This window comes from Ctenopharyngodon idella, chromosome 3 (genome assembly GCF_019924925.1).
Source record: "Ctenopharyngodon idella isolate HZGC_01 chromosome 3, HZGC01, whole genome shotgun sequence".
Classification (NCBI taxonomy): Eukaryota; Metazoa; Chordata; class Actinopteri; order Cypriniformes; family Xenocyprididae; genus Ctenopharyngodon; species Ctenopharyngodon idella.
Window position 1 is genome coordinate 41,075,408 of NC_067222.1, and position 24,358 is coordinate 41,099,765.

Genomic DNA, 24,358 nt, shown 5'->3' on the forward strand with positions numbered 1-24,358 from the left:
TCATGACCACCAGAGTGAAATCAAATACTACTGAACTTTCATGACATTTCTGGCACTGTTGATGTGACCTCAGAACTCAACCACATCACAGGACCTTTGAAGCTTCCAGCAGTGTGTGTGTGTGTGTGTGCGGCAGGATGGAGGGGTTCAACATCCCATTGAGATATAAATGCCTTCAAAATCTGGACACCTGCTCTTCCTCACTGAAACGAGAACATTTGAGCTCTACACAACAAACCGAATAGACTCATGAGGTAGAATTATAGCTATGACCATCATCTATCAGACAGAATTACTAATTCATAGATAGCTAAAAATTGTTATGATATGATATACATATTTTCCAGGGTGCAAGTCTAAGGTTGAGCAGCAGTGATGGACGTATACTGCAGTAATAACGTTCTTCAGGCCAGGAGAACCGTGGAGCAGCTGAGACTGGAGACAGAACTGCAAAGAATCAAGGTGAGATGCATTCATCACTCCATCATAATATAAACTACAACACTTCTTACATTCTAGAGTGTATCTTTTATGATATATGGCTGAAATGGCAATAGACTCAACTTCCAAGCACAACAATATAATATAATATAATATAATATAATATAATATAATATGGTTAGTTCCTGTCCTTGATTCTGATTGGTCAATAGCTGTGTTTACGATAAAACACAACTATGACCGCTTCACCCAACGGTTCTGTGTGAATTACTACACAACACCCTTAGCAACCACTCTTAGCAACGTAAACTGTATGTTCTCAATTGATATTGTTCATTGAAGCTTACTGTATTATGTAGAAGAGTATTGTGAGAAAGATATCGAGTGAGCGAGTTTATTACCTGCATTCAGATTTAGCATTTTCCTTCAGGTCAGTCCTATGTTCATAATAAAAAATCTGTTTAAATGTCCAATGTCTATCTTGCACTATCTTGTCCTTTTAACAGTTAAGGGGTTTTCCCGTGACAGCGCTTGTCAAAGCATTTGTCAGTTGCGTCTTGTTCTGTTTTCACAACAATTCAGAATTTTCAGTGTAAAAGGCGAAGTGGAACGGAGTCTTTTCACTCCACTTTGCATCGTTCCTAACAACGCCCTTCAGCCGTGACTTATTCACGATACAGCACTAGCCTTGAGTTGCTTATAGCTTTTTTTATAAAACGGTTACCACACAATACAAATATTAAAGCCAAGAATATGTAACAATGCAACTTTCATTAAGTAAACTGTCACTAAAGCCTTCCTTCTGCCGGAAAAAAATAGTCCCTGGTTGGGAACAGCAACAGAAGTTACATTATTACACCATTAGATGGCGGCAAAGACTGTCTTTGTGAGTGTGTCAGTCAGTAGCAAAGACTTTTACATTGAAAAGCCTGAATTGTTGTGAACACGGAACAAGACGCAACTGACAAATGCTTTGATTAGCACTGTCAGTCACGGGAAAACCCCTTAACTGTTAAAAGGACAAGATAAAGAATCAAGGACAGGAACTAACCATTTTAATATAATATAATATAATAATTAAATCTCTTCTGGGTTTGAGTTGTGATCTTGTTTGATTTGCACTGTTTCTTGTTCATTTTCTGAGTTAGTTCATGTTTCCTTTGCACTACTTCAGTAGTTGCCATGGTTTTTGATTTGCCCTCATGTGCTACACCTGTGTCTAGTTTATTTTCTTTAGTCCCTAGTGTTTTTCTCTGTGTATATATTATATAGCCCTCATTTTTAGTTGTTGTTTGTCTGATCTCGTCATTTTTAGAGTGGTTGTTCTTTTGAGAGTATAATCTGTGTTGGGTAATTTACTCAAAAAAAAAAAAAAAAAAAAAGTAATTAATTACTAGCTACTAGTAATTACATATTCAACAGTGTAATTACTAATTACTGTATCTAAAAAGTATTGCAATGCTTATTATTAATTACTTTCTAAATCCCATATCATCCTCGACCAGTTAAACAATACAAGGATTGACATAAAACAGCTCTTTTAATTAAATTATCCTTAAAATTATGATGTATCTTCATACATGACTGTTTAAGAAATGAAAAGCTACACACTCCATCAACCGTTCCCAAACATGTAACATGCTAGAAACATAATCACTGCAATAATGATCCAATCATAGACTCTTAAGCATTTGCCTATTTAAATCCAAACAGTGATTTATTTTTTTATTTTTTTGGCCAGGCAGTGTATAATATATATGTTGGCATGTGTTTATCAGATTTCAGCAGCAGCAGAGCAGATTGTTCAGTACTGTCAGGAACACAGGAGAGCCGATCCACTCCTCACCGGGATCGCCGCATCCTCCAACCCGTTCAAAGACAAGAAGACATGCGTGCTGCTGTGAGCAGCACCTTACAGCTATCGAATCACCAATCTTCCTTTTTATTTGTGTTGAAATGACACCTTGACAAATACAACTGAACTATCAAATTGTACATTTAAAAAGCTTTAAAAAAAACAAAAACAATCAGCAATCAAACAAAAAAAGAGATTTTGATCACAGGACATTCAGTCAGTCACAGAGCAATACCACAGCACCGTCTGCAGTAATTATAAATAAATCATAAATATTGACATTTTTAAATTAGACTATTTAGTAATTTGTTATGGTCTTGAAGTGTTCCCTCACAGTGCATTCATTTTAAAGCATGGTGCCTCATTTTTAAACTGTATACTTGTATAAGTGCACTGACAAGTATACAAAAACAAACTGAATCACACCAGTTTTTAATAACCGATTTCCTAGTTTGTGTATTACACATCTAGAGAGCTAAATACTGAAAACTGATTGATAATGATTCTTGTTTGTACTCATATAACTTCACTGTATTATACTGTAGATGTGCTACAGAATTCACAGCATGTCTAAGTACGTTGTTAACATCAATTTTGTTGAAATTTCAAGTAATGATCACACAAGCAAACTGGAAACAAATATAAAGTAAATTGTAAAGAAAACAGTAGTGGTGTTCCTGTTACGAGGCACTGAAATGTTTAGTGTGCTATCGTAGTGCGAACGCTTCATGGAGATCCATGGACAACTGGGAATGTCAAGTTTTTGTTTCTACAAACATGTGTCAGACACCTAAAACATTCGTTTTCATCTTTTCCCCAATAAAAGCAACACATGAATGTATAATGCATTGGTAGATTGCTAGAAATACAGAGTTAAAGAACTGATTGGTTCCTATTGTTCCCTGGATTCAAATGCTTTTTAAACTCTCAGATTCGGGGCCTCCAAACCTCCACATTCATGTCACCAGAAGCGATGGCCAGCGTTCCTCCTTCAACACTTAACTGGAAAGAGAAAAATGACGAGCCTTTATTCATTGCTGGCAGTACAGATAACGGCTAGATAAGAGTAATAATGGTATAATCCAACAGAAATATTGATTAGGCATACAGATTAACATTCACTTCCATTCAAACATCCATCTCAGCATCTTAGATGACATATAGACTGTGCACTGGTAGAAATGTGTCAGCCATATACCATGGTATATCTATTTTATGATGGCTTTAAATGTGGCTCATCCAATCAGATTTATAATGTGTTTTGTTTTTTTAAGTATTTTTTAATTCAAGTGCTGTGAAGTCAATTTTGCTTTGTTTCCAGGCAAATCATTTGTTTTGAATAATCATATTTTTTTTGGTTTGCATCCATCAAATTCCAAATAAAAACAATCTATGAAATGAGGTTAAGTATCATTCATTTGATAAAAATACTTAATTCATTGGATCATCTAAAAAAGGCATGATCATATCTACCATGATGTAATAAATAATGGCAAAATAGTAAATGCACATCTGAATATCAAGGTGCAAATTACGTACAAATAGCTAGAGTACGTTTACACAATGATGAACTAAAAACAGAAAAGTTTTTCCCTTTGCTTTTTTTCTTGTACAGACGTCAACGTTGTAAAAATGATCCCCGTTCACACGGATATGCGAAAACTATTTAAAACGCTGTATTATTCATGCCAGGCCACTAGTTGGCGATGTCAGTTTGTAAAGAAACACTACGCACATAGTGTGTAACTGATGTTGTGACAGTTTTTTCGTAAGTTGAATAGGGAAGGCGTAGGACGTAGCGTAAGCGTTTTGAACTGCGAGAGTTTAACGCTTTCTTCAAAAGTTGAATACGGAAGGCGGTCTGGTGGAAGCTAGATATTTTACTTCATAACTTGTTAAATATGGATATTTTTCTTACACAAACGCATTGTTCCTTCATTAACCCCCCGGAGCCGTGTGGAGTACGTTTATGATGGATGGAGGCACTTTCTTCAGCTCATACTCGTTGGTATCGTTCACTGCCATTATAAAGCTCGGATGAGTCAGGATATTTATTAATATACCTCAGATTGTGTTCATCAGAAAGAAGAAAGTCATATACACCTAGGATGGCTTGAGGGTGAGTAAAGCTTGGGGTAATGTTCATTTTAAAGTGAATTAATCCTTTAAAAAAAACCTACTGAGTCCAAACTTTTGAACAGTAGTGTATAAGATATGTACAAAAATGTACAATAAAAATGTAAAAAAAAAAAAACAATTAAAAAGGAATCAATATAGAGAAAAATCATGGTTAAATATGTCATCATACCCCATTAACTCCTGCCTGATGGTGAAGGGTGCACAGTGTCTGTGGTGGAGCACATGGGAGGTGGACCTGCAGGGAATAAGAGATGTGGGCTGCCGATAACCTTGGATAAATGTCAATAAAACATATTAGTGACTGTCGGAGGACTCACCTTGATAGTGCGGTCAGAGGAGCATGTGTAGAGAGTACCAGGAGAAGAGTGTACACCTGTGACCAGTGAGCGGTGGATGTTAAAGTGGGATATGGGCGTCAGGCGGCTGTTGTGCATGGAGAAGCTGTGCACGAGTCCGCGGTTATCCCCGGCCCAGACCTCGCGACCGCTGTAGCACACCGACAACAGGTAGGAGCTCAGCTGTAGACAAAGAGGAACGAGGAACAAGGAAAGAGGAACAAGACTGTAACAGCTGCTGGTTAAGATTGTGTCATTTATTATTTTATTTCTAGTTTCATACCTGAACTTTCTGCAGGAGCTTCCCTGCCCTGCGGTCGAACAGAGCCACGGTTTGGTCTTTACTTCCTGATATAATGTACTGGTCATCTGACACCAGGCACAACACAGCATCACCGTGGAGGCGAAGACTCTTCACCAATGGATCTGCAGCTGTATCACATAAATGACAGTTGCCAACAATTACAGCTCCAATGGGCTCATGCAAGGTTCGTACAGATACTGTAAAATAAAGTTCCAGGACTTTTCAAGCACTACAATCAGAGATCTCGCTTATCAAACTAAATCTTTCAAATTCTAAAAAAGGTAAATAGATAAATAAAAATATACTAATAAAACAAAATGGTACAAATAATGTGCAGCACATGCAAAGTATGCAATGACTGTGGCAGTCATTTAAGTGTGGGAACATTAACAAAGAGTATTTGGTGCACAGAAGAGTAAATAGAAAGAGGGCATAAACTTATATGATTCTTATTAAAAGATGTAATAACAGAAAAAAAACAGGATTTCATTAGTTTAATGTAAAGCATTTAAACGTACGGTAACTAATAACAAAGTAATTATATTGCAATCTAATGACTGGTTTGCACTAAAAATATTGTTTATTTTTTAGGGATTTTTTTTAAAAACTCAAATTACAGATATAAGGTATCCAAAATACTACTTAAAATTATTTAATAATATATATTAAAAACAAAGTTTTTAATGGCTATTATTGTTCAATAATTTTATATATTATAATGTTGATATACTTGGTATTGAGAAAGATGGGGATTTATCAATGACTTCTGTGCAGGTTACATAGTTACACCAGTAGGTGGCAGCAAGGGACTGACTTTAAGAGCGAGTCAGTAGACATTAAAAAACACTGATTCATTCTGGAACAAGCAAGGTTGTAAACAAGGAAATCATTTTAACTTTGAACAACACCTTATAAGGCGCAACTGACAAGCAAAGCAGCTCCGGGGTGAAACTGAATCTGACCAGTGCTGTCCCAGTCATGAGAAATCCCCTTAACTATTGAAAGGATACTATAACAAAGATATCACTTTCTTCATTCAAACTTTTCTTTTTTCCATTAATATATTATTGGCCTGAAGAATGAAAAATGTATCATATACTTGAAAATATATGAGCAATATCACACACATGGCTCTATTTCTATATCAGATGGGCTGCAGCGTTGATTTTGCACGAAAAGATTGTATTTAAAACCTAATTTTATATTATATATATATATATATATATGCGCTTTTCAAGTACCTTTTTATAAATATGGTTTTCAAGGGTTTTTCAAAATTTCAAATTCAAGTACTTTAAGCACTGTACAAACCCTGTCATAGACTTCACAGGAGTGTACATTTTTGAATAAAGTTTCGTCTGAAACATTTCTTATTATTATCAACGTTGAAAATGGTTGTGCTGCTTAAAATATTTGTTGTAACCATTTTTTTTCAGGATTCTTTTATGAATAGAAAGTTCACAAGAACAGCATTTATTTGAAATATAAATCTTTTGTAACATTATAAATGTCTTTACTAACACTTTTTTTGGTGTGTCCTTGCTGAATAAAAGAAGAAGAAAATCTTACTGACGCCAAACTATAGTTTCATTTTACAGGAAGTGGAATCAGAAACTTATCCTACCAGTTCATTACTAAACAAAGTTTGTCCTAATCGGTGAACAGAAGTTTTTATTCTGTCATTTGTAAGTATAAAGCGCACAAGCTTTTTTTTTTTTTTTTTATACATTTCTAATTGTGGCTTAATTGTCCAAATACATTTTAGGTCACTGTACATATTATTGTACATATTACTGTACATATTATGAATTTATTTTCATATTAAACACTGCAACAGTCATTTATTACTAAATTTAAGATTTTAAGAATGAATATTAATTTAAATAAATATATTACAAATTTATTTACATGTGATGTTGTTATTGTTAACAAATTATTCAAAATTGTTTTGGTTACTGAAATAAAGCTAAAATAAAATAACATCTAAATATCAAATTAAAAACAATTACTAAAACTAAACCTGAAATAAAAAATAAAAAAATCTCATAGATACCTAATAAAATTGACAAAAGAACACAACAAAATGACTAAAATAAAAATTAAACATGAAAATATCAAAAATAAAAGCTTATTATAAATAAATATTAATAATATATAAATAATACTAAAATAACACTGTTCACATGTGAATCATTCACAACCAATAAATAATTCGCAATCAGACCAGGAATGTGCATTAAGATAACAAGAAAACGGCTGAACTTTGACTCACCGCGGGTGTCAAAGATGCTTAATTTCTGATCATGTGTTCCTGCCAGCACCATGTCCCTCTCGCAGGACAGACATAAAACAGCAGCTTTGCACTGAATGAGTCCCCGTTCTGCTCCTCCAGCTTCAAGATCCCAGAGCCTCACGGTGCTGTCAAACGAGCCTGACGCCAGCAGAGGTCCGCTCGACGCCAGGCACCACACCCAGCCCCGGTGGGTACTAATGGTACCACGCCCCCCTAGAGTATGCGTTAACGCGCCTCTGGAGCCCTCTCGAAGGTCCCAGAGGTTCACGTTTCTGTCCCTAGAGCCGGAGGCACACAACGCCCCTGTTCCTCCCAGCAGAAGGACGCAATTCACATCTGCAATGTGGCCAGACGGAAGGATGATGTGCTCCAAGGGTGAAGAAGTGCAGGACGGCTCAATCAGATGGGGACTATCAGGGGCATTCTGGGATGGAACTTGCACATTTTCATCTCCTGCTTCCGCTGCACCATTTAAATCAACATCCAGCTGCATCTCTTCCAAGTTCCCCTCAGCTAACGGCACTTCACCGTTCGCCCCGCCAGCCGCCTCTTCCTGTCTCTCACCCTCTGCTTCTTCTCTATTCACTTGATTCTCCTGCCCTGTCCAGCAGCCAATCAGCTGCTCCATTTCCAAGCAGGCCTTGGACCAATCAAAATCCTCCTTTGGCCCGACTGGGAATAGTGCTCTGGGACCTGAGAGATTTTGAGCCCTCAGCTGCCACATCACGCGATCCTCGGCAACTTTTCCCAACGTCTGACATACCTAAACAAAAGAGGCATACATGATAATGAGATGTACACTATCATTCAAAAGCTTTTAGGGGTCCTTGATTATGATTTCACTTTTTTAACTTTAGTTAGTGTGTAATGTTGCTGTTTGAGCATAAAGAACGTCTGCAAAGTTACGGCGCTCAAAGTTCAATGCAAAGGGAGATATTTTCTTGTTAAAAATTCTCTGTTTAAGGACTACAACAAACGGCTGATAAGGACTACAACGAGCTTCTTTCCAGCTTAGTGACATCACTAACCCTAAAATTTACATAAACCCTGACCCCGAGAACACTCAACAAAGAGGGTGAGGCCATGTTGGGCCACTTTAGAGAAGAGGAAGAGTTGTTGTAGTAGAGTGTTGTTACCATGCCTTCATTTCACGCCGGACTGCTTCATAAATGAGCATGATAGCATGTGCCGACATGCTAGTCAATGAGTTGTATCAACTCCACAGCAACTGCATAAATTTATCCACTAACTGTTCAGAAACGTCCAGATTCATTCTAAAAGTTGTAACTTCTTCCTGAGTCTCTCCATCAGTGTCCGACTCCAGTTTGAACAATGTAAGGCTGAACACCGTTACTGACAATCATCATTTTGGCTGCATGAGATTCTCCAGCTTTGTTGTTGTTGAGCAACCAAATCGCGAGCTGTTAAAGCTCCGCCCTCCTCTCGGAGCAGCAGCTCATTTGCATTTAAAGGGACACACACAAAAACGGTGTGTTTTTGCTCACAACCAAATAGGGGCAAATTTGACAAGCAATAATAAATGATCAGTGGGGTATTTAGAGCTGAAACTTCACAGACACATTCTGGGGACACCAGAGACTTATTACATCTTGTAAAAGGGGCATTATAGGTCCCCTTTAAGAAATGAATACTTTTATTCAGAAAGGATGCATTAATTTGATCTAAAGCGACAGTAAAGACACTTAAAATGTTACAAAAGATTTATACATTTGAACTTTCTATTCATTAAAAATCCTAAATGTATCAGTTTTCACCAAAATATTAAGCAGCACAACTGTTTTTAACATTGATAATAATCAGAAATGTTTCTTTAGCATCAAATCATCATATCAGAATGATTTCTGAAGGATCATGTGACACTGAAGACTGGAGTAATGATACTGAAAATTCAGCTTTGATCACAGGAATAAATTGCATTTAAAATATATTCAAATAGAAAACAGTTATTTTAATTGTAATTTTATTTCACAATATTACTGTTTTACTGTATTTTTTATTAAATAAATGCAGCCTTGATGAGCAAAAGAGACTTCTTTCAAAAACATTTTACTGACCCCAAACTTTTAAACCAAAAGCTAATGGGATCTCTGAACACAAAAACAGTTGTTTATCAAACAAAAGTAAACATGCTCTTAGACTTAAAGTCACACCTCGAAATGTACTAGCATTATTATTAATATTTATAAATTCATTTATATTAGTGAAAACTAATAGGCCCAACAACCTGCATAATTACTTAAAGAAGCTGGGGGGAAAAAATCAATTTTGGTTTCTAAATGTGTTTTGAATTTGGAAGCGATTACCTGTGGCAGCACATTAATGACACACTGTGCTGGGAGATGTGAGGCTATCTGGGTAACTATCTCCCAAGGCAATGACAGGAGGTTTGCTCCATTGCTAGAAGGAGAGGGGCTTGTCTCCATAGTGAAGACAGATGCTTCCAAATCCAGTCTGTGGGGTAAAATGTCACAGTGCTAGAGTTTATACTTAACTTGCACTTTAGAACAAATTTGTTTTTGTTTTTTTAAAAATAAGGTACTTTGAAAATAAATACGTTGACGCTCAAGAAAAGGCATGAGTATTCTTTCACAATTACACATGCAAACCACAGTAAACTAAAATATATCACAATGGAAGTTGAAATAGTATTTAATACAGACCTCTGAGGTAAGGAGTGTGGGGTGTCAGTGGCGGCAGCAGCAGGGCATCTCTCCTTCTCCTCGTCCTCCAGGGTGACGTTTAGCCTCGACATCAGCTGAATCACAAAAGCGTAAAGGGAAGCTGACGTCACTTTACATTAGATAATAAACAACTTGATCTGAAAAGATACGCCCATTAATGCTTAATTAGTTACTCTGGTTACCTCTAAGCTCTAAAATAAATTACATCTGGCACATGGTATGGCAATAAACATGGCAACATTATGTTCTTAGTAATTAACATATAATCAAAAAAACAATTTGCTGAAGATACACTCCTTTAGAGGTACTTCAGCTGAAATCCATTGAAAAAAATATGTTATAAAGGAAGCAGGTTTTCCAAGCAGAACACAGTTAGATGTCAGTTGTCTAATTATTACATTCTTACCGATCTAATTAAATAAAAACTGATAAATGATCACAATAAATCGAATCTATGGATAATATTCATATGATTTAGGTAAACATGAGATATAGTGGGCACATACCTTGTTTTATTTAAAAATCCTTACAGGTTGAAAAGGTAAACAATCCCCATTTCTCACCCATCATGAATTACTGATGTTATTGATATGACACTGCAAAATCATCTGAGTTCAGCCTGTTTTATATCTATTTTCCTTTACGACGACGCTTGATTTGCGTTAATGTCGATTTATGTTAGAAAAAAAAAAGAAAAAATATTTATGAGAGTGAAACGTTTTTTCGATTATCATCAGAGACTATATGAATGACCATAGTTATATTGATAACTACATGTAACTAGCACCAACTGTCGCATGTCAACACTACACTCCTCCGGCGCACACCATTTACGTCATCGGTGTTTCCGCGTCGTGCGTATTATTGTCGACAAGAACTCAGAATTGAATAAAATAAATTGCAGTTTTAGTTTTATTTCTTTTCAATTTTACGTTTTTATTTTGTATTTATATTTAATTATTAATTATTTGTAAGCGATTACTGATTGAAACATTTAATAATAGCTATCCCCTATCACAAAACTAGTAATTTCTTCCAAATTAATTTTTATTATAATAGACTTAACTACGCTATGACACTTAATTTTGAATATAACCTTAAAATGTTTTCAAGCACGGAAGACCTTTTTAACCTCATGTTTTCCACCTAACTGAATGTAACACTTATTTTCATATTTAAGCAAATCAAACAAGACATTATATTGTGAGTCGTTAAAAGACATGCATTAGCCCATGTCTGTAAAGAAAATATTTATAATTGCTGTTTAACATGCAAAGCAAAGGGAATTATGTGAACTTGCCATGAAACATTATGACTTGACATGAAAACTGTCATACTGTAGGCTAGTGATAAAATTAAATACTTTATGTAAATATGTGAGATGCAATATGCTTCTAAAAGTGCAATATGTACCCAGCAAACACAAACGTTCCCCTAACGTTCCCATATGGTTCCCGTTTGGTTATTTTTTTGGGGGAACCAAATAAGAACGTTCTGGGAACGTTCTCTATTGTTTTTTTTGTTTTTTTTGCAACCTAAAGAGAACGTTCCCAGAACGTTCCCTGCAGGTTATTTTTGGGTTTTATTTTTATAACCTAAAGAGAACGTTCCCAGAACGTTCCCTGCAGGTTATTTTTGGGTTTTATTTTTATAACCTAAAGAGAACCTTCCCAGAACGTTCCCTGCAGGTTATTTTTGGTTCTTTTTTTGCAACCTAAAGAGAACGTTCCCAGAACGTTCCCTGTAGGTTTTTTTTTTTTTTTTGTTCTTTTTTGCAACCTAAAGAGAACCTTCCAAGAACGTTCCCTGCAGGTTATTTTTATTTTTAGATTTGATTATAACCAAACTATTGCAGATGATAGACCAATAGGCTACAGAGATGATTAAAGTGTTATCTTTCTTTACTGCGCGCCTCTGATCACGCGCTTCTGTCTTCCACAGAGAGCCGCGCACTCGCGTAATTTAAAAATTAACGGTCATTTCATTTACTGACTGACTATAACATTTTTTTTATCGATCTCTTTATTGAATAATTATTTATAATTAATATATGTACGAGTGTAAATAGTGTGATTTCAGAGACATTTGACACGTAATTGAAGACAACATTATGTTAACCGAGACGTTTTTGTTTACCGACCAAAAGAGAGCACGTCCCGCTAATTCAGTGGTAAGAATTAATGTAAGGTTATCCCAGTTAAAGTCACATAATTGTTATTAATTTTTTAATGTCTGTGAATAAAATTAATATTTTAAAAACCCCATATTGTGTTGAAATCATTGTTTGTCGCTTAAGAAACGTAAAATCTGCTTGTGGTACAGTGTCAGTGATACAATTTACGAAATCTTACATATTAATGCATAAATTCGATTTTATTTAATCCTCCATAAGGATTATGTTCTCGGATTATTTATAATATATTTCTATTGATTAAATAACAGTTCAAAACAAAACATGGTCTGTAGTATTGACGTCCATTCATCCGTCTTCCGTGCCGCTTATACCATATGGGACGCGGAGTGCTGGATGATAACTGACGTACAATAGGGTAAATTATATCGGAGTAAAAAGAGATTAGGGGAACGTTCCGGGAACGTTCTGGGAAGGTTAGGGGAACGTTCTCCAAACCAACAGGGAACGTTCTATTTACGTAAAGAAAACTTTCCTGGCTAACCAACAGAGAACGTTAGGATGTATGTTCTGGGAACGTTCCCAGAACGTTCTGGGAACCATAAACTAACGTTCCCAGAACGTTCTGGGAACCAAAAATTGTTAGCTGGGTAGGGTGAATTTAGATACATTTCTATTGATAATGATAAAAATACAGCCAAATAAACTCAAACTATGTAACATACTCATATATTTAACATTTATATATTGAAAGTGAAAATATACTGCTTAACATTTAAAATTATGAGACAAAATTTCTGACGATGTGTGTGTAGCTAAATGCACGTTCTTAAGCCGATTATGCTTAACGAACGTGGTCATGTAAACGCGGTAACCCGTTTTCTTTTATCGGAGTAAGGTCATAAACGGCTTAAGCATAAACCGATCGGAACAGGTAGTTTTTTGCCTCACACTCTGATTTCGCGCGGCATGTAAACGCAATAACCTGCTTTCTGTCGGCTTACTGAAGTGCGCATGAGTGTGATACGTGACAGAAACGCATCCTTAGTGCAGATTTAAACGCATCCAAACAGAGCCAGCGTTTTGCAGGAAAGAAGAAGGAAATATATCACAAACGCAGACTCTTTCAAGACCCAGAAAATTGTAAAAAAAAAAAAAAGTGTCCTCATCTCTTGTGCAGCAGAAGTGGTTCAGTCAAAACGCTGCATCTGAGACTGTATGAGAGAATAATATATGAGCCGTAAGTTTCTCGCTGACATATTGCAAGCTTTATTTAACATCACAACTGACATAACATATGGAATACTCGCGAGTCAGAAACGAAAATTATTATTTTTTTTGTCGTCACTACAGGGAAATAACCTCATAAAGTCGTGTAAACACGGTTTACTTGCGTTGTCAGTTTACTGGTTTGCATGTAAACGGGGAAAACTGTTTTTTTCAATAAGGTCATATTTGTCAGTTATCAGCTAGGTGTGCATGTAAACATGCGGTCAAAGTCCAGCACATTTTGTCTGTCTCTCAAACACACACACACCCCTGTAGAGACACAAGCTTCTCATTTTAGCACCTCATTTGTTTGCTTTTCTACTGCAATATTCAAATTCACTTCTCCGTATTGAAGAAGTCAATAACTAAAGCACAATGGTGAAAGCATTCTTTGCAAATGAAGAAAATTATGTTACATTGCCCATACAATGATATTTCTGTAGCATCAAGAGGTGTTCATTTCTCATCTTCAGTGTTTTTTCTCCATCTTTTATAGCCCTGTTTCACAAATGAGAACTGTAGTAATTTACAGAATGTAATTCAAACCCATAATCTCTCTCCTCCTTGAGTATTCAGATGCTTATTATTTTGTTGACTGATGATAATTCACCGTCCTCCACCCAGTTTCTTATCTGCACATCCCACTCATTCAAACTTTACTGGCTGGACACTTAAACCAAGGCCAATCTGCTGAGGTGCTACTGATAAGGCAATGAATAATCAGAGGATGTGGCTGAAAAAATGTGGCCCCTCCCTAGACTGCTTCCCTTCTCGGTGAGGTTAGTATGTGAAGACTAACCTGGAGTTGGCACGGACGACGGTTAGGCTGAGAAAAGAGCGGAAAAGTCAATAATTAAGCAGGTGAGGAGGATAAATGATATTCTTGCTGGAAATGAGAGAGCTGTCAACAACATTTTGAAGGCTGACGCATCTAAATCAAGGTGTAACAATATAACAGACATTTGAGGATCATTATGGTGACCCTGAACACTCAATCTCTGACTGTGCCGGTCGGAATAATCCGGCTATTTGAATTTGTGCTGACACTCATTACCTTCAGCCTGGTGGCTTCTGTGGGCCATGTCAGCGCAGATTCATTTTGGACCTGGTGCATGTTCACCTGGTGCTTCTGCTGTTTCATGACCCTCCTCATCATCATCCTGGAGCTCACGAGCCTAAACACCAAGGTGCCCATTTCTTGGGATGACTTCACTACGGCTTTTGCGATGCTGTCCACGCTTATGCTGTTGGCCGCATCGGTCATCTACCCCACGTTCTTCATATGCTCCTCATGTTCAATCGGGATTGCAGCCACAGTGATCTCCTGCGTGTGCTTCTGCCTGTACGCAGCGGAGGTGGGTCTGACCCGAGCCAAACCCGGGGAGATCAGCGGGTTCCTGTCTACCGTGCCAGGCTTACTGAAGGTTCTGGAGGCGTTCGTGGCCTGCATCATCTTCATCTGTCTGGATTCGGTCTCCTACAGCCATAAGCCTGGGCTGCAGTGGTGCGTGGCCGTCTACTCAATCTGCTTCATCGTCGCTCTCCTCATCATCATCCTGACAATCGGACGCTTGCTGGCTCGATGCCCCTTCCCGTTGGACAAATGTATGACGGGGTACAACATACTGGCGATTCTAATGTACATCACGGCTGTGGTGATATGGCCAATCTACAGTTTTAAGAACAATCCAAGACCAGAAAACTGCAAAGGTTGCCCCTGGGACAGCCTGGTTGTTGTGTCCTGCATGACTTGCATCAATCTGATCGTCTACATTGTGGATACGGTTTACTCGGTGCGTCTGGTGTTCTTTGTTTCACCTGCCTAGGGAAACCACAAAGGTTGTATGTAATTGTAATTGTGAAATCTGTTCATGTAAATGTAACCGGCTTGGATGAGAAGTACAGTTATTATACAGACAGTTTTAAGTGTGCATATACTTATTTTTGTTATCATATTATTAGATTATAATAGATTATAAACTGACTGACAGTTTATTAATATTAATGCATTTTGGGGAAAAAATGGTGAAATAATGGGAATATTTAGAAATGCCTGATTTATGACAGTGCCTTTTATCTGTAATCTGATTAATGTATAGACTGCTATCAGTAAACTGACAAAATATAACATTTTTATTGGGCAATACAAATGTATAATGTGTGATCATTTACATAGGCCTATGTAAATAAATAAATATACATATATAAAATCGATTAATTAACATCTAACATAAAAGTTATATACAAACATACACACAAACATATATACAAACTTTTATGTTAGATGTGATTCATCGCGATTAATCGATGTGGCATCACTATTATACAGTAGTCAACATTTGAAGTGGATCAAAAAAGTTCATCAAGTTGTCCTAAGAACTAAGTTGTCCTAAGAAGAAGGTTTTAGGACAACTTTAATTAAAGGTTTTGATCCACTTCAAATGTGGACTACTATATATGCAAACTTTTATGTTATATGCGATTAATTGTGATTAATCAATGTGGCATCACTATTATATATGCAAACTTTTATGCTAGATGTGATTAATTGTGATTAATCAATTTGACATCACTATTATATATGCACATTTTTATGCTAGATGTGATTAATTGCAATTAATCAATGTGGCATCACTATTATATATGCGAACTTATGTTAGATGCGATTAATTGCGATTAATTGATGTGGCATCACTATTATATATGCAAACTTTTATGTTAGATGTGATTCATCGCGATTAATCGATGTGGCATCACTATTATACAGTAGTCAACATTTGAAGTGGATCAAAAAAGTTCATCAAGTTGTCCTAAGAACTAAGTTGTCCTAAGAAGAAGGTTTTAGGACAACTTTAATTAAAGGTTTTGATTCACTTCAAATGTGGACTACTATATATGCAAACTTTTATGTTATATGCGATTAATCATGATTAATCAATGTGGCATCACTATTATATATGCAAACTTGTATGTTAGATGTGATTCATCGCGATTAATCGATTTAGCATCACTATTATATATGCAAACTTTTATGCTAGATGTGATTAATTGCGATTAATCAATGTGGCATCACTATTATATATGCGAACTTATGTTAGATGCGATTAATCGTGATTAATCAATTTGACATCACTAGTATATATGCAAACTTTTATGTTATATGCGATTAATCATGATTAATCGATTTTACACCACTATTATATATGCAAACTTTTATGCTTAGATGCGATTAATTGTGATTAATCAATTTGACATCACTAGTATATATGCAAACTTTTATGTTATATGCGATTAATCACGATTAATCGATTTTACATCACTATTATATATGCAAACTTTTATGCTTAGATGCGATTAATTGTGATTAATCAATTTGACATCACTAGTATATATGCAAACTTTTATGTTATATGCGATTAATCACGATTAATCGATTTTACATCACTATTATATATGCAAACTTTTATGCTAGATGTGATTAATTGCGATTAATCGATGTGGCATCACTATCATATATGCAAACTTATGTTAGATGCGATTAATCGTGATTGATCAATTTGACATCACTAGTATATATGCAAACTTTTATGTTATATGCGATTAATCACGATTAATTGATTTGACACCACTATTATATATGCAAACTTTTATGCTAGATGCGATTAATTGTGATTAATTAATTTGACATCACTAGTATATATGCAAACTTTTATGTTAGATGTGATTAATTGCGATTAATCGATTTAGCATCACTATTATATATGCAAACTTTTATGCTAGATGTGATTAATTGCGATTAATCAATGTGGCATCACTATTATATATGCGAACTTATGTTAGATGCGATTAATCGTGATTAATCAATTTGACATCACTAGTATATATGCAAACTTTTATGTTATATGCGATTAATCATGATTAATCGATTTTACACCACTATTATATATGCAAACTTTTATGCTTAGATGCGATTAATTGTGATTAATCAATTTGACATCACTAGTATATATGCAAACTTTTATGTTATATGCGATTAATCACGATTAATCGATTTTACATCACTATTATATATGCAAACTTTTATGCTTAGATGCGATTAATTGTGATTAATCAATTTGACATCACTAGTATATATGCAAACTTTTATGTTATATGCGATTAATCACGATTAATCGATTTTACATCACTATTATATATGCAAACTTTTATGCTAGATGTGATTAATTGCGATTAATCGATGTGGCATCACTATCATATATGCAAACTTATGTTAGATGCGATTAATCGTGATTGATCAATTTGACATCACTAGTATATATGCAAACTTTTATGTTATATGCGATTAATCACGATTAATTGATTTGACACCACTATTATATATGCAAACTTTTATGCTAGATGCGATTAATTGTGATTAATTAATTTGACATCACTAGTATATATGCAAACTTTTATGTTAGATGTGATTAATTGCGATTAATCGATGTGGCATCACTATCATATATGCAAACTTATGTTAGATGCGATTAATCGTGATTAATCAATTTGACATCACTAGTATATATGCAAACTTTTATGTTAGATGTGATTCATCGCGATTAATCGATGTGGCATCACTATTATATATGCAAACTTTTATGCTAGATGTGATTAATTGCGATTAATCAATGTGGCATCACTATTATATATGCAAACTTTTATGCTAGATGCGATTAATCGTGATTAATCAATTTGACATCACTAGTATATATGCAAACTTTTATGCTAGATGTGATTCATCGCGATTAATCGATGTGGCATCACTATTATATATGCAAACTTTTATGCTAGATGTGATTCATCGCGATTAATCAATGTGGCATCACTATTATATATGCGAACTTATGTTAGATGCGATTAATTGTGATTAATCAATTTGACATCACTAGTATATATGCAAACTTTTATGCTAGATGTGATTCATCGCGATTAATCGATGTGGCATCACTATTATATATGCAAACTTTTATGCTAGATGTGATTCATCGCGATTAATCAATGTGGCATCACTATTATATATGCGAACTTATGTTAGATGCGATTAATCGTGATTAATCAATTTGACATCACTAGTATATATGCAAACTTTTATGTTATATGCGATTAATCACGATTAATTGATTTGACATCGCTATTATATATGCAAACTTTTATGCTAGATGAGATTAATCACGATTAATCGATTTGACATCGCTATTATATATGCAAACTTTTATGCTAGATGAGATTAATCACGATTAATCGATTTGACATCACTATTATATATGCAAACTTTTATGCTAGATGAGATTAATCACGATGAATCGATTTGACATCACTATTATATATGCAAACTTTTATGCTAGATGTGATTCATCGCGATTAATCGATGTGGCATCACTATTATATATGCAAACTTTTATGCTAGATGTGATTAATTGCGATTAATCAATGTGGCATCACTATTATATATGCGAACTTATGTTAAATGCGATTAATCGTGATTAATCAATTTGACACCACTATTATATATGCAAACTTTTATGCTAGATGCGATTAATCACGATTAATCGATTTGACATCACTATTATATATGCAAACTTTTATGCTAGATGCGATTAATCACGATTAATCGATTTGACATCACTATTATATATGCAAACTTTTATGCTAGATGCGATTAATCGCGATTAATCGATTTGACATCACTATTATATATGCAAACTTTTATGCTAGATGCGATTAATCACGATTAATCGATTTGACATCACTATAATATATACTGTTCGCATTTTTGAATAATAAAAAGGAATCTGAATTTCTTTACATTTTGAATAAAGGCATAGTGTTTACAGAGTTTTCATGACACTGAAGTTTATTAGGATTTGAAATAAATCCCAAACTCCCCCTATATGAATACATGTTTTTTTTTTTTTTTTTTTTTTTTTTTATGTGATATCTGGTCATGGATGAGATTCACAGACCTATATTCTCTTTCACTATCAGTATTTGCAAATAAACTGGCCAGTAAAACCAAAGAAAATGAAAGAAAAAGAAAAAGACATATCAGTTGGTTTCCATCATATGTTTATGTCATCATACCTGTAATTGTAACCCTCAATATCATTGTAACATTGATCTTTGATCCTAAAATGCTATGCTAACACACTGGATAATGTATTAAAGGTTATGTTTCAATGAACTTAACCTTCAGCCTTCTCATCCATATGGTGGTGTTTCAGGACTGGAGTAACCAACACAATCCGCTGAAAAAACATTGACTTTACATCATCCAATCAGTTCCCGATAGATAAATCAAGCCCTGCCCTACATTTTTTTTCACCTAAAATATACTCTTTTATTCAAAGAAATATCACATTATAGAAGTGGAATGACTTGTAAATGCTGTTTCATGTTGCCTGCAAGAGGTGAATATATACTTTTTTTATTAAATTACCTGTTGCTTATTATCTATTGGATTTTTTTTTACCTTTCCGCTCTATTTCAAATACCATTAGTTTGTCAGCTAGTGCAAGTGTGCTTCAAACTCCAATAACACCTCAGTTTAAACATACTCACATATCAAAAGATTAATGCCATAAATATGCTAATAGGGAAATTATAATGTGTAGTCACATCTTTATCATTATCAATTAATTAATGAATTCGTTACATTTCTGGGTACTCAAATCGCTTTACATATGGAATCTCCTCAACCACCACCAATGTGCAGCACCACCTGGATAATGCGATGGCAGCCATATTGCGCCAGAACGCCCACCACACACCAGCTTAATGGTGAAGCCAATCAGTATAGGAGGCCATGATGGACAGAGGCCAATGGGCAAATTTGGCCTGGATGCCGGGGTTAAACCCCTACTCTTTTTTCGAAGGACATCCTAGGTTTTTTAATGACCACAGAGAATCACGACCTCAGTTTAACATCTCATCTGAGGGATGGTGCTTTTTGACAGTATAGTGTCCCCATCACTATAGTGGGGCGTTACAACCCACACAGACCACAGGGTGAGCACCCCCTGCTGGCCTCACTAACCTCTTCCAGCAGCAACCTAGTTTCAAATGATAGATAGAATTCACAATGAAATGAATGAGTAATGTGACACCTTTTGGTTGTCAAATGTTAGTGGAATATATTTTATGATCTTCAAGTTACAACTGTGATAAGACTTATGACTTAGTATCTCAAGCCCATTTCTGCCATGTAATATATAAAAAAAATCACGCTTTGGTAAATCATATGTAAGAGATGAGATGAAAAGTCAAATTTATGAGATAAAAGTCATACACAAAAAGAGAGAAAAGAGGAATGAGAAAATATTTGTATCTCCTATACTTTTTATCTCCTAATTATGATTTGTATCTCATAAATTTGAAGTTTTATGTCTTAATTATAACATTTTATTTCAGAATTTCACCTTTTTATATCATAATTTAGAATGATTTATTTTTCTTACATTGTGGAGATTCAGTATCAAGTAAAACTGAAGATCTTAAGTGATGAACAGAAAAGCTCATTAAATTATTTTATTGTTTGCTTTATCTGCGAAGCATTCTCGGTCTAAATATAACCCTAGTACTTTACATCATACTGTTATCAGGACAAGTAAAATAATAACCCAAAAGAAGCCTTCATGTAAGTTCCTGTGATTAAACCACACTGTAAACCCCAATGATGTCCTTAATAAAGATATCAAGTTATCATAACTTAACATTACTTAAAATCCCAAGTTTTGGACCCAAAACTTAAAAAGGTGCGTTTAATGTACTCATTTGCCAGCAAAAATCTTTTGAATTAATATTTTAAGTGTTGTGAACTCAAAATTTCAATTTATTTAAATTATTTGCTTTGTCTCTGTTTAATATGATTGGTCATGCTTGAAATTCTGCCTTGGCAACCCAGCTGATTGGTTGATACAAGGCAAAACGGTATTTTTTGGTCGTCTGAATTTGCTGATACAGTCTGTCAGAGGCACTGGCACTGACTGCATGAAAAGAGTAAAACAAAATTCGGGGAAATAAACACCGAAATATATGACACACGGACATTTCAAGTCTTGCATTTGGAGCTGAATCACACGAGACGCCTCTGAATCGAATCTTTTCAGAATCGACAGTCTCGAGTCTGTTCTTTTCCCCTCCCCCGCAGCCTCACTCACTGCACGTTTGCCCGTTGCGCGCGCTGCAGAGAGATCTCATAAATTTGAAGTTTTATGTCTTAATTATAACATTTTATTTCAGAATTTCACCTTTTTATATCATAATTTAGAATGATTTATTTTTCTTACATTGTGGAGATTCAGTATCAAGTGAAACTGAAGATAAAATAATAACCCAAAAGAAACCTTCATGTAAGTTCCTGTGATTAAACCAAGGTGTGTTGAGGAGGGACTAAAGCCCATAGGAGAAGATTAGAAAGAGCCCGGCTCTAGACCAGAGTTCAGGGTTTTGCATCAGCTCATAGGACAACAACAGACCAGCGACCAATGAGAACCTGGAGAAGGATTATAAAAGAGATAAGCTCGAAACAGCTCGGTTGATGGTTTCTGATCTAGTATCGACATAAAACGTATTTGCTGCCACTTCAGAATAAACTGAAGGTTTACTACAAGGAAGAACTTTTGTCCATTGGTGTTTCAAGAATCCCTTAAGGCTTGTGGAATACAAAAACAAGAGGACAGCGTGAGGAGAATTTAGATTGGATTTGGTTATGGATTTGTTGACATTCATAAAACTGCACAAAGAAGCTCAGAAGAATGTAACATAGCTTCGAGCGCTGGGAAAAGGGCAACCTAAAAAGCAAAACATCAAGACTTTGGGATTTGTGAAACTGTTTCATCATGTTGCACGTGGATTTCAGAACACTAATTCTGCCTGTTGGCATTGTGCGGATGCTGGAGGTGGTTCTGACTTGCATCTGCTTTGCATTGACGGCATCAGCAGGAGTCCCGAACAACGGTCAGTCCCATTGGGCCTGGTGCATGTTCTGCTGGTGCTTCTGCTGTTTCACGACCCTCCTCATCCTTGTCTTGGAGTTCACCAACCTCCACACTAAAGTGCTCATTTCCTGGGAGGACTTCACCATGGCCTTTGCTATGCTGTCCACACTTATGATGTTCACCATTTCTATCGTCTATCCCACGTTCTTCGCCTGCTCCTCCTGCTCCAAGCAGATCGGGGCTTCTACAGTGTCCTGGTTGTGTTTCGGACTGTACGCCGCCGAGGTCTGGTTGTTCTACAAAAAACCTGGTGAAACCAGCGGCTTTCTCACCACCGTCCCTGGTCTCCTCAAGATCCTGGAGACCTTTGTTTCCTGCATCATATTCATGTCTTTGAGTCCTGGCGAATATAATAGGTTTCCGGGAATGAAGTGGTGTGTGGCCGTCTACTCCATATGTTTCATTTTTTCATTGCTAATTATTCTCCTCACCATTGCCAAGCTGTTGCATGTCTTTCCGTTTTCTTTCGACAAGGCGGTCATTACCTTCAACATCCTGGCCGTGGCTATGTACGCAACCGCTGTTGTTATCTGGCCGTTGTACGCATTTGACAAAAACCCACGTCCTAATGCATGTAACCACTGTTCATGGGATGATCTGGTGGTGGTGGCCTTCATGACTGTCATCAACCTCTTGGTATACATTGGAGATATGGCCTACTCGGTTAAAATAGTATTCTTTACCCATCATGAACAGAGTGGTTAACCCTTTTGATTTATCTTTGGTTTCACATGAAGAAGAAAAAACACCAATATGCCATGCCATTACTGGATATACTATAAATTGGGACACCTTTTGCCATTGAGATGACTGCAAGGGCAGGTGAATTCAGGTTGATTGGGACACTTTTTCCAATTTATCTCAATGGCATCACCCTGAATTAACCCTACTCGACATTTGACAGCACATTTTGTGAATCAGAGGTTCCTTCAAATCCTTCAAACCTAGCATAATCTTTTGGAAGCTGCATTCAAATCCATTTGGCTAAATCGGTTTGAATGGGCATGATGCCACTGAATGACTGGGAAAAATGTCCCAATTAGCCTATCCTGAATTAACTGTGTATCAAGGAGTGGTCATTAGCGAAACTTATGCGAAATTTCGCGGGCAAAGAATGTCCGTTGTCCATTTTCAATAGTGTAGCGACGCATTAAGCACAGATTATTCATACTCAACTTCTAAACTGAGCAGTTATTGGTCAATGCGTCAATTCGCTTGAACAAAGTTGAAAAAACTTAAATCATACCCTTAATGTTTCGCTTCGCGTGAAATAGATGACTGCATTTCTCCCACGCAATTTCGCCATACAAGTGTAAATGTGGCCGCGCCCTATTTAGTCACTCACTAGGCTACATCAAAAGTTCAGTACAGATTAGTTATTAATTCCCAGACAGTCGTACATAGTTAATATTTATTCACAGTGAACTGTTTCATGGGTTAATCATTATAGCATAGCCTCCCATTTATATCACTCCAGTCTATAGCCTAACTTTGTACAGTGGTTTTTATCTTTTTAAATCTATTGTTGTAGATTCTCGCAGAAAGCCATAAGGTTGTATGATGTGAGAAATACTCAGAGAAAATATTCAGAGATGCTTTGAAGTTCATGAGATTTCTTAGCTGTTTTCAATTTGGATCAAGTCACAGCAGTGTCATAAAAATATGAAGAAATGGTTTACCTTTCTGAAAGATAAATAATTACAATTAAAATTGTTTTGTTTTACAGTGAGTATGTGTGTGTTTTGTTTGTCAATGTAATAATGACAGTCAATTAACATTAACAATTAACAATGGTAAAATATTTTTGGCATTTTACCATTATCTATGACCAAAAACCTGAATATAACTAAAGAT

The 24,358-nt window shown here is 35.7% G+C and overlaps 4 protein-coding genes across 4 annotated transcripts; 3 read left to right on the forward strand and 1 right to left on the reverse strand.

Annotated features, from left to right (window-relative positions):
* The first annotated feature begins 126 nt into the window (after positions 1-126).
* Positions 127-2,468, forward strand: gng14 (G protein subunit gamma 14). The gene is made up of 3 exons (XM_051888296.1): positions 127-254; positions 348-462; positions 2,220-2,468. Exons 2-3 carry the CDS (start codon positions 376-378, stop codon positions 2,343-2,345), a joined length of 213 nt encoding a protein of 70 aa, XP_051744256.1. The 5' UTR covers positions 127-254; positions 348-375; the 3' UTR covers positions 2,346-2,468.
* fbxw9 (F-box and WD repeat domain containing 9) lies at positions 2,361-10,904 on the reverse strand. Its single transcript, XM_051888294.1, has 8 exons — positions 10,576-10,904; positions 10,049-10,143; positions 9,692-9,839; positions 7,347-8,130; positions 5,054-5,202; positions 4,753-4,953; positions 4,605-4,670; positions 2,361-3,298 (listed from the first exon to the last, which is right to left on the reverse strand). The coding sequence occupies exons 2-8, from the start codon at positions 10,138-10,140 to the stop codon at positions 3,224-3,226; spliced, it is 1,515 nt and encodes a 504-aa protein (XP_051744254.1). The 5' UTR covers positions 10,141-10,143; positions 10,576-10,904; the 3' UTR covers positions 2,361-3,223.
* A 2,131-nt stretch (positions 10,905-13,035) lies between these two features.
* Positions 13,036-15,615, forward strand: zgc:77748 (Myeloid-associated differentiation marker homolog-like). Its single transcript, XM_051888295.1, has one exon. The coding sequence runs from the start codon at positions 14,444-14,446 to the stop codon at positions 15,293-15,295; it is 852 nt and encodes a 283-aa protein (XP_051744255.1). The 5' UTR covers positions 13,036-14,443; the 3' UTR covers positions 15,296-15,615.
* A 6,344-nt stretch (positions 15,616-21,959) lies between these two features.
* LOC127508631 (myeloid-associated differentiation marker homolog) lies at positions 21,960-24,233 on the forward strand. The gene has a single exon (XM_051886750.1). It carries the CDS (start codon positions 22,346-22,348, stop codon positions 23,207-23,209), a length of 864 nt encoding a protein of 287 aa, XP_051742710.1. The 5' UTR covers positions 21,960-22,345; the 3' UTR covers positions 23,210-24,233.
* The last annotated feature ends 125 nt before the right edge of the window (positions 24,234-24,358 follow it).

Coding starts and splice junctions, on each gene's coding strand:
- zgc:77748 (XM_051888295.1), top strand. CDS start 14,444: ATGGTGACCCTGAACACTCAATCTCTGACTGTGCCGGTCGGAATAATC.
- gng14 (XM_051888296.1), top strand. CDS start 376: ATGGACGTATACTGCAGTAATAACGTTCTTCAGGCCAGGAGAACCGTG. Junction 463..2,219: donor CAGAACTGCAAAGAATCAAG/GTGAGATGCATT, acceptor TGTGTTTATCAG/ATTTCAGCAGCAGCAGAGCA.
- LOC127508631 (XM_051886750.1), top strand. CDS start 22,346: ATGTTGCACGTGGATTTCAGAACACTAATTCTGCCTGTTGGCATTGTG.
- fbxw9 (XM_051888294.1), bottom strand. CDS start 10,140: ATGTCGAGGCTAAACGTCACCCTGGAGGACGAGGAGAAGGAGAGATGC. Junction 9,840..10,048: donor CCACACTCCTTACCTCAGAG/GTCTGTATTAAA, acceptor TTTACCCCACAG/ACTGGATTTGGAAGCATCTG. Junction 5,203..7,346: donor AAGCATCTTTGACACCCGCG/GTGAGTCAAAGT, acceptor TATGTGATACAG/CTGCAGATCCATTGGTGAAG.